The sequence below is a fragment of the Falco naumanni genome, chromosome 1, assembly GCF_017639655.2.
Source record: "Falco naumanni isolate bFalNau1 chromosome 1, bFalNau1.pat, whole genome shotgun sequence".
Taxonomy (NCBI): Eukaryota; Metazoa; Chordata; class Aves; order Falconiformes; family Falconidae; genus Falco; species Falco naumanni.
This window is the reverse complement of record NC_054054.1, coordinates 11298745-11309627: the sequence shown is the minus strand read 5'-3', so window position 1 is coordinate 11309627 and position 10883 is coordinate 11298745. Positions and strand designations below refer to the sequence as shown.

Sequence of the window (10883 nt, the reverse complement as noted above, 5' to 3'; positions counted from 1 at the left end):
TCCCCAACACTTAATCTGCCTTGTGGCTTCTTTTTCTTTAAAACACTTGGCACGTAGAAGGTGCGCTTGGCACAAATCGTCACGGTGAAGCACGAAGTGCTTTTTCAACCAGGGCGAAAAAGATCCTCTGGAGAACCGCTGGAAGAGCCCCGTAAAATGAGCCCAGGCACACGCACCGAGGCAGGGGCACACACAGAAGACCCGGGCTGAGGCAAACGCAGCTGCGCCGAGGACAGAACCGCGGCGAGCGGGAGCCGGGGGGAGGGCAGGGGGGTGCGAAGTGTTCCGGACTTGGCGCGGAGGCGGGAGAGGTGCGGGGCAGCGGAGCGGGCTCCGCGGTGCTGAGCACGGCAGGTAATAGGTGCGGCAGAGCCAGCAGCCGCTGCTGAGGCACGGTGACAGGGACGTGTGTGTGTGTGTCCCCCGCCCCTTTACTAAGCCGGCGCGCCGAACAGAACCCGGTTAGTTAAGCAAGGGAACCTAAAAGTATGTCAATGAGGAGCGCGATCGCATTTTTTCGCGGCAGGAAGGGGAGGAATTAAACCCTCAAAAAGCCGCTCGAAAGTGCTGGGGGGAGGGGGGGGCCTTGGACCGAGTTAAAGTTGCCCTTCAGCCGCTGCCCCCCCGCCTCGGCAGGGCGGGCAGGGCCGGCGGAGGAGGAGCCCCCCCCCCCCCCCCCCCCCCCCGCCCCGCCCGGCGCGCTGGGTGCGGGCGCCGCGGCGGCCCCGGCGGGCGGCGGGCTGATTGGCTGGGCCGGCGCGGCACATGCCGGGCCGGGGCTTTGTCTGGGGGGGCTGGGGCGCGGTGGCGGCGGGTTTTAGGCTGGAGCCGCCGAGCGGGGCGCGCAGTCCGGCGGGGCGAGGGGCGGCGAGCGCAGCGCGGCGCGGCGGGAGCGGCGGAGCCCGGCGGCGGAGCCCGGTGGCGGCGGCGGCCCGGCTGGCGGCAGCGGCAGCGGGAGCGGGAGCGGAGCGCCCTGCCCTGGCCCCGCCAGCGGAGCGGCGAGTCCCATGAGCGGGCGCGGATTGCGTGCGGATGGTATCTGGATGTCCCGGCACGGTGTGTATATAACCAAGAAAAAAAAAAAAAGTTTTCTGATCTGGTGAGAGATTAACGCTCGGCTGGCTAGGAGAGGCGTTTTCAAGTTTGCACGGACCAGATGCGCGCTGGGGTTAAGGTACCGAAGGAAGTCGAAATAATTGCTTTGTAACTTGCTGGGAGAAATGAATTGCAGAAACTTACCAATGCACCGGCTCGGCAGTAAAATGCACTTTATATTCATTTTTGCACTGATGATAATATCTTTCAATAAGGCTGCGCTCGGCAGGAATTTGAAATACAGGATTTATGAGGAGCAGAGAGTTGGATCAGTAATTGCGAGACTGTCGGAGGATGTAGCTGATGTTTTATTAAAAATGCCTAACCCTTCCTCGGTTCGGTTTCGAGCCATGCAGAGGGGGAATTCTCCCTTGCTTGTAGTCCGCGAGGATAACGGAGAGATCAGCATAGGGGCTAAAATTGATCGGGAGCAACTCTGCCAGAAAAACTTAAACTGCTCCATCGAGTTTGATGTGATCACTCTGCCCACTGAACATCTGCAGCTTTTCCATGTTGAAGTTGAAGTGCTGGATATTAACGACAACTCTCCCCAGTTTTCCAGAGCTCTCATCCCGATCGAAATATCAGAGAGCGCAGCCGTAGGAACCCGGATCCCTTTGGACAGCGCTTTTGATCCAGATGTAGGGGATAACTCCCTTCACACTTACTCCCTTTCTGCAAATGATTTTTTTAGCATTGAGGTGCGAACCAGGACCGATGGTGCTAAGTACGCGGAGCTGATTGTGGTCAGAGAGCTGGACCGGGAGTTGAAGTCAAGTTATGAACTCCAGCTCACTGCCTCAGATAAAGGGGTGCCTCAGAGATCCGGCTCATCCCTCCTGAAAATAAGCATTTCTGATTCCAATGACAACAGCCCGGTTTTCGAGCAGCAGTCCTATATAATCCAGCTCCTAGAAAACTCACCCATCGGGACTTTGCTCATAGACCTCAATGCCACTGACCCAGATGAGGGCGCTAACGGTAAAGTCGTGTACTCCTTCAGTAGTCATGTTTCTGCCAAAATTGTAGAGACTTTTAAGATAGATTCAGAAAGAGGGCACCTGACCCTCCTGAAGCAAGTGGACTATGAAGCAACCAAATCCTATGAAATTGATGCTCAGGCTCAAGATTTGGGGCCGAATTCTATTCCAGCTCATTGCAAAATCATAATTAAAATTGTGGATGTGAATGACAACAGACCTGAAATTAACTTAAACCTGATGTCCCCAGAGAAAGAAGAGATAGCCTACGTTTCTGAAGGGTCACCCTTGGACACTTTCGTGGCCCTGGTCAGAGTGCAAGACAAGGACTCTGGTATGAATGGAGAGATAGTTTGCAAGCTCCATGGACATGGCCACTTTAAACTCCAAAAGACTTACGAAAATAACTATTTAATCTTGACTAATGCCACTCTAGATAGGGAAAAGAGATCTGAATACAGCTTGACTGTAATAGCGGAGGACAAGGGAACGCCAAGTCTTTCCACAGTGAAACACTTTACTGTCCAAATCAGTGATGAAAATGACAACCCTCCCCGCTTCCAGACAAACAGATACGAAGTTGTTATCTTGGAAAATAACTCTCCGGGAGCGTACATCACGTCAGTCACAGCCACAGACCCAGATCTAGGTGACAACGGGCAGGTGACGTACACCATTTTGGAGAGCTATATTTTGGGAAGTTCTGTAACAACCTATGTGACCATCGATCCCTCCAATGGGGCGATCTATGCCCTGCGAACCTTTGACCATGAAGAAGTAAATCAAATCGCCTTTGTAGTTCAAGCTAGGGATGGAGGGAGTCAGCAGCTTGTTAGTAATACCACGGTTGTACTGACCGTCATCGACGAAAATGACAACGCTCCCGTCATTGTGGGGCCAGTGCTACGCAACAGCACAGCAGAAATCTCCATTCCTAAAGATGCTGGAATTGGCTTTCTTGTCACCAGGGTAAGGGCCACGGATAGAGACTCTGGTATGAACTCTGAGCTCAGCTGCTCCATAGCAGCTGACAAGGAAAACAGCATCTTTGTGATGGATCCCAAAACTTGTGACATCTCTATCAATGTGAGCATAGAATCAGTGCCAGCAAAACAATGGGAGTTTTTTGTGATAGTCCAGGATAAAGGCAGTCCTCAGCTTAGTACTAAAGCACTTCTGAAATGCACCGTTTTTGAGTATGTTTATTCATTTGCAAGCACAGAAGCAACTTTGGTGAGCCAGCCCTCCCTGGATGTCTCCATGATAACCATTATATCCTTAGGATCGATATGTGCTGTGTTGTTGGTCATTATGGTTATCTTTGCTACAAGATGTAATCGGGAGAAGAAGGACACCAGATCCTACAACTGTCGCGTGGCGGAGTCGACCTACCAGCACCACCCAAAACGACCCTCACGACAGATCCACAAAGGGGACATTACATTAGTGCCAACAGTTAATGGCACTTTGCCCATCAGATCTCACCACAGAGCTTCTCCGTCGCCATCTCCGACCCTGGAAAGGGGACAGATGAGCAGCCGGCAGAGCCACCACAGCCACCAATCGCTGAACAGCCTGGTGACAATCTCCTCTAACCACGTGCCTGAAAACTTCTCGCTGGAACTCACCCACGCTACTCCGGCTGTTGAGGTAAGGTCCATACCATGGTGTACACACACGTTCACTCGTGCGTTCCCTTGGGAGCGTGGAGGTGCTCTGCGTGCAGCCTGGGAGAGCAGCAGGCAAGTGGGTCTCTGCCTAGTGAGAACGTGCTATGGATTTCTTTTTAGATGTCACAGCTTTGCAGTTTTACTCACAATATCAACTGAAGCCATTACCATGGGGAATAGGATTAAATCTGTTATTAGTAACGTTATTTCTGGGTTCTTCCCTGTAAGGTCGAAACAGTGGAGTGCAATTGACAGTACTGTGCTCTGGTTTAGTGCCCTTTCTTCCCTGCCTTCCCTTCCTTTTCCCTCTGTATGGCTCCGTTTAAGAAGTGCCCAAGTATTTCTACAGAGAAACGATGCAGGAAAGTCTTTCGTTAATGGGGATGGAGAACTAAAAGGTTAAACACAGACACAGTTTAAGTACAGCTATTGTAATATATGAGCGTAGCTTAAATGAGAGCTGCATCCTGGTAACTCTTTACACGCAGAGCGATGGCATTTTGTTTTGAACTAGGAGCCTGGAATGGTAAAGGGTTGGTTCTGATCTATTAAAACAAAACCAGACTCCGGCTCTGTTTAATTACTTGTTTAACTTGTTAATGAATTAATTATTATGAGTTCAGAGGCTAATGAACAGCAGTGCATTTCCTCATTGTACAAAGTCTTTAGATGTTTCCTGTGGCAGACGCTACAGTACAAAATAGTATGTTGTACTGCATTATATATGTGCAGGAATTTGATTTAATTAAACTTTAAAGGAGAAAAAAATGCCAAACCTCCCTACAAACAAACCTGAGAAGTGAATTGGTGGTTTTACAACTAGAAACTTCATTTCATTTCATGGAATCAGTCTTTTCACCCTTTCTTTAGCAGGTTTCTCAGCTTCTCTCGATGCTCCACCAGGGCCAGTATCAACCAAGGCCAAGTTTTCGAGGAAACAAGTATTCCAGAAGCTACAGGTAAGGATCTGAACTGTTCTGCTACATATGCATGCATGTGTACCAGAAAATACAGACATGTCTCTTTAATCAAAAAGTGGAATATAACGTACATGACATAATCTAATTCCACAATCGCCACAATTCTCTTTACAGATATGCCCTACAAGATATGGATAAATTCAGCTTGAAAGACAGTGGCCGAGGTGACAGTGAAGCTGGAGACAGTGATTATGATTTGGGGAGAGAGTCTCCAATTGACAGACTTCTTGGGGAAGGATTCAGTGACCTTTTCCTTACAGATGGGAGAATTCCTGCAGGTAAGAGCACAATGGAAGCTGACCGGTTTATTTACAGTGCTGCCTGGCTGTCACTTTGATAAAGCTGCTACTAAGAAAGCAAAAGTTCTTTAGCTTTCAAGCCCTGTGTTTCCTTCCTTTTTACTCTGCTTCATGATAAATACTGAGCTGAAGCCTTCACATATCTAGCAAAATGAAACCTCACTCACAACTGAAGGTCAGCCTAGAGCAATGACTACATTTTTTTTCTGTTATTCACATCATCCTAAGCTGGCTCCAGATTCTCCCCAAAAGCACGATCTGCTCCATGTCCTTAGACTTCTAATGACTGGGTGGATGTTTTTGCAAAGCCAGGCAGTTGTGGTTTTTTAAAAATACACTGAACTATAATTTGGGAGATACATTTTCCACACAGGGTTTGATCCATAGGATACAAACTTCTGCCATTCAGAAATGAATTGTGAGGGTAGTCTAGAAATGTGGATGGAGAGAAAAGTGTATTTTTCTCCTAGCGAAAAATGAACTTGAGTGGCAAGAGAAGGATCAAAATATATCCCAGAATTTAAATCTTTCGACCCTGATTTCTAGAAGAAGGAGCTTAAGAGGTACAATTCAGGGACAGAGGGCAGAAAAGGAAAAAGCTGGAAAAGGGTGAGTGAAGGGAAGATGGACATATACATCCATATTCATCTGTATGAAGTACCACTTTTAAATTTAAGCCCAGTTATAAGTTGAATAAAGGAGTCTATGGGAAATCATGCTAAGTACCGATATGAGGATTTTGTAATTACTTTAGTAATTATACAGCCACTGGTTGTACCCTAGGTCTTGTAATTATTTCACATCATACTTAGTTTTCTCAGTATAACCAACAGGGCTGGGTAATTTCAACATGGTTCACTGAACCAAGAGTGTAAACTTAAGAAGTTAAGTAAAATCACTTCATACGTGGGGCACATTGCTTTGTGGGGCAGTGCAGCATGTACTCCCTCCTAAAGCAACCCCCGTGTGTTGCCCAGGGCTGGAGGAGAGGAGATGCACTGCTGCAGCTCATTCTCTCTGCTGCCATGGAAAACACCAGTTTTCAATGACCCAAAAGTTCTCAAGTTATTACTATGCAGCTTATTGTTGTTACACACTGGCCTTGGTGTGTTTTACCCTGGGAAATATGCTGTTATGCTAGGCAAGAGTAAACCCCAAAAGTCTGATTTGTTCTTGTTACACATTTTTACTTTAAAAATTGCTTTGTGTGTTTTGCTTCAGGCTAGGTCTTGTGTCACCTACCCAGCCATTCACCTACCTCCTCTAACTAGTCTTATACACTTAATGGTTCAAAACTGGAGGTCTTGAAAAGTTACTATTTTTTCCAAACCTTTAACCTAAATCTGGAGCCCTAATATATTTTTATCCTCATCTCCCCCAGCTCCTGCTACTTATTCCTCTGCCAGCTAGCACGAGGCATGGCTCATTCACTCCTGTGGTTAGCAGAGAGCCAGGGAGGGATCTGCTGGAGCTCTCAGTTGCCAGGGGAACTTCAAGTGCAATGATGTTTGCACTGGCATCCAGCCCCGCTGCTGCCAAGGCAGAGCTTGTCCCCTTCCCGGCGGGCAGCTGGGGGCTGCCAGCAGGCAGGGGGGGGCTGCCCTCTTGGCTGGCTGAAGTGCCCGTGATTCGTGATTCGTTTTAAGCTGTTGCACTTGGGTCTCTAAACAGGAAGCCAACGGGTAGGATTTCCAAAAGCACCAGGCTAATCACATTCAAAGTGAGGAAAACTCCTGCTGAGTGCAGACAGAACTGGGTTGGGCTATCAAGACAGGCATTTAAGTTCACCCAGATGTCTGTTTGCCGCTACACGTGGTCTTAATCTATCAGATAAGTGTGATGAACCTGTTCAGATGAGACCTGAACTGATTGGCAATCCAAACAAATGAAAAGGAAAAGGAAACTTCCTACAGGTTTCCTGTTCTCCATTTTGAAAGGTTTCTGCATTGTCAGTCTGGACACAGACAAAATGCTGTGAGAAAGTTCTTCCAGTTTGTCCCTTTAAGGTGGAACTGGAAAGGAATGGTGTCGGTCCCCCAAAACTTCGAAAATGTCATGATCAGAAAGGTCAATAACTGCCCTTGAAAGACTTGTTTCTTTTTCTCTCTCACTTTAAATCTTCACCAATAAGCTTTACGTTCTGGCTAAAAGAAATAAAATGCTGTTGTGCGTCTGGGTTTTTCTTTTATTTATTGCTGATTTAAGGACAGACTATGACACCGTTCAGTTTGCTCAGAGTATCTTTTAATCTTATGTTCAGGAATGTCAGAATTCATTATTTTATACCAAAACCAATCCTGACAACATCAGTAACAAAACTCACAATAAGGCAGTGCTCACTAGTAATGAAATACTAGACCATTGAAAGCCTCTCATTAATTTACAGGAGTCTTCTTAATTCGAAAAGTAATCCTCATCTTCTGGGATGAGTTGAGAGCTCGTCCAAGCACCATGGATCTCTTCGCTATCTCTGCTCCTTTCTAACTCTTAGGCATTTTCTGTAGAACAGGACAGGTGTGCTTTTCATAGGTGGGAGCAAAGCACTTGAAGGCGTTTCAGTCGCTCATATCCAGACTTCAGCCGCTGGTATTTTCTAGGTGTTGGTGTTTGCTTGCAGCTCCCTGGATCAGCAGGCCATCTGCAGTAGCTTGTGCGATATTCAGCCTGCAGCTAGAGCCTGTGTTCTTGAAGAAGTTCATACTCTCGCGTATGAACTCTCTCACTTTCACAGCGCAAGTTTATACTCAGAGAAAAGGAAAGGGCATTGGGAAAGGGAACAATATGAAAGGCTGCGTAAAGCGCAGAGGTAAATACTGCTGACAGTATGAGAGTAGGACTTTGTCAGTCACTGGTACGTCCTAAGCTGAAATACGTTCTGTTTACAACGACTGCAAAAAGATTTTTTGATAAACTGAGTGGATCCAGAGCCAGGTGGGAAATGTGATGAGAAATGAGGGAAATATACAGGGCGTAACTGCAAACATTTCTTATGTATTCAGTATATAAAGGGAAAGAAGAAGAAACTATACTGTGTGGGCTAATCTAACTTGATTCACAGGGGATTAGTGCAAAAGTTTCTTACGTCCAGAACATGCATAATGCAAAGAGCTTGGCATTTCTGAAAACTTTATTCTGAAGTATGTGACTCCAGCTCAAGTCAGTGCTGCTGCAGCACCTAGGTCTTTTCCAGCAGGTCTGCCAGGTACCCAGGCAGTGCCCAGCCTGAGCCAAGGCTTTCAGTCCTACAGAATCAGTTCCCTTTGGAGAGGAAAATTTAGCCTCTCTCCTGGCACATCCGTCTTTGCACACCCAGACCTCTTCAGATGTTTGCAGAGGACTCTTGCAGTGCCCCTCCATGGACCAGTTCAGACCAGCGTAGCTCCCAGGGGTGCAGTCACTTGCCCCATCATATTGTTTCTCCCTGAGAGACACCACTAAAACCAGGCAGCTGATAGAGTGGCTCTGTTGTCTTCTGCTCTTCAGCCCTGCCGGATGCCCACCCTGTGGGCCAGAGGCCCCCTTGTGCCAGCGCCTGAGCCAGCACGGTCCAGTTACCTGAGCTACAGAGCTGCAAGTGCATCTCAGGGTAACTCCAGTATAAACACTGTGGAGTCACACGGGGTGTGAATTAAACCCTAGGTGTTCTGATAACTGGGCTAAAATTTAGGTGATTCAGCTAAAAAGGCAATATTCAACATACCCCTCGCTGTCTGATCAGAAGATGTGTTACTGAAGAGGGAGATCCCTCTGCACATGACAGTTCATTCTTCTTGATTTCCCCCGTCCGTTTATTCCCACTTTATTACACTTACATGCTTCTCTAATTGCATGTGGAAGACTTCAGTAAAACTTAAGTAAATGCTTGGAGGTAGAAACGCTTCTATTTAGTTAGTTAGTTAGTTAGTTAGTTGAATGAAACAGCACTGTACAAAGGGAACAAATGGCTTTAAGTCACGAATACTTGTTTTCCACCTAGGATTTACATGTTTATCTGCAGCCCTAGTTAAGAGATCCCATTACTGTCATACATATTCTGCATTTATCGCTCCCATTTTTTGAGACCATTAGGCGATGCAAGTATATTTAGATCCAGACTATTTGTATTTGCCATTTCCTACACACAGGAGGTGAACCCAACCACCGGATTCTAAGATCTCTGGAGAAGTGGGGTCCCTGTGTTAGCCCCTGCCAATGCTCAGTGCTACCTGCAGCAGGAGGCGGGTGCTCACTCTCCTCTTTTCTCTCTTGCAGCGATGCGGCTGTGCACGGAGGAGTGCAGGGTTCTGGGGCACTCTGACCAGTGCTGGATGCCACCGTTGCCCTCTCCCTCCTCTGACTACAGAAGTAACATGTTCATCCCTGGAGAGGAGTTCCAGTCACCCCAGCAGCAGCTGCAGCTGCAGCAGCAGCAGCAGCAGCAGGGCCTTGAGGAAGATGCGCAGCCTGCTGACGCCAGTGAGAAGAAGAAGAGCTTTTCCACGTTTGGTAAAGACTGCCAGAGCGAGGAGGATGCAGGAGACACCTGTACCTCCTCTCTCCTTTCTGAAATGAGCAGTGTCTTCCAGCGCCTGCTGCCTCCCTCGCTAGATGCCTACGCGGAGTGCAATGAGATGGATCGCTCCAACTCGTTGGAGCGCAGGAAGGGACATTTGCCAGCCAAGACTGTAAATTATCCGCAGGGGGTGGCAGCCTGGGCAGCCAGCACACATTTCCAAAATCCTGCCAACAACGGGCCCACTATGGGGACTCACTCGAGCGCGCAGCCTTCCTCCAAGTGGCTGCCAGCCATGGAGGAGATCCCAGAGAATTACGAGGAAGATGATTTTGACAACGTGCTCAACCACCTCAGTGATGGTAAACACGAACTCATGGATGCCAGTGAGCTGGTGGCAGAAATTAACAAGCTGCTGCAAGATGTCCGGCAGAACTAATTGTTTCAAAAGCCTTTTTTTCCATATTTATGGAAAACTGGAAGGGGGGGGGGGGGGGGGAAGAAAAGGACAAAAAACAGACTGAGAAGAACTGGCATTGCCAACTAGTTGCATTTATCATAAATGTGTCTGTGTATGTTGAATATTAAAATACTGTATTTTCATATGTACACAATGCAAGTGTGATTATCTTTATCTGTATTTTAAAAATACATTTGTACCTTATATTTATGTGTAATTTAACAAATAAATTTTATTTTTGTACACCCACAGCAAGCATGTTTTCCTAAATGTATATAGATGGTACCACCCTTGTCAAATTTACAGCATTCTTGCCACACGGGCATGTTAAAAAAAAAAAAAAGAAAAAAAAGAAAAAAAGGAGGGATATTGCTTTCCCTTATTTCTTTTAAGTCTCAAATGTTACAAATACAAATGCAAACCACTGAAAAATTATGCAAATGTTAGTTTCAATAAATGATCCAACACCTTGCAACGTTTCATTCTTGTAATAAAAGAGTTGTCAACTCCCATGAAACCTAAAATGTCCTTTTTCTTTTGATGCTTTTGGTCTATAGAGTCATTTTCCCATTTAATTAATGGGTTATTGCAGGCTGGGGTCTTCTTCTCTTTTACAGGTAGGTGTTTTCCCAAGTGAACAAATTGTGGAATTCCATGATGGGACTTCCAATGTTATTTCTGGAAAAAAAAAAAATTTTTCTGTTGTTATGCTGCAAAGCCAGTTGAAGTGAGTGGTGTATACTTGAAAGACAGCAATAAAATCAGCTTTTCTGACCTCAAGCTGAATTCTCAATTTATGTAAATAAAGAATTGCAATTGACTGCTTTATCCTTGTAAATAACACCAAAATAAAAGGAATGTTGCATCTCCCAGGAAAGTGGCTGATTATAGCTATATTTTGCCTCTG

The 10883-nt window shown here is 46.6% G+C and overlaps 1 protein-coding gene across 2 annotated transcripts; it reads left to right on the top strand.

Moving 5' to 3' along the window:
* The first annotated feature begins 869 nt into the window (after positions 1-869).
* PCDH18 (protocadherin 18) lies at positions 870-10447 on the top strand. 2 transcript variants are annotated; one of them, XM_040617401.1, is made up of 4 exons: positions 870-3725; positions 4619-4704; positions 4840-5003; positions 9276-10447. In XM_040617401.1, exons 1-4 carry the CDS (start codon positions 1221-1223, stop codon positions 9953-9955), a joined length of 3435 nt encoding a protein of 1144 aa, XP_040473335.1. In that variant the 5' UTR covers positions 870-1220; the 3' UTR covers positions 9956-10447. The 2 variants fall into 2 exon arrangements, with proteins under 2 accessions (XP_040473335.1, XP_040473247.1); XM_040617313.1 differs by having other exon boundaries at positions 4616-4704.
* Positions 10448-10883: the final 436 nt, after the last annotated feature.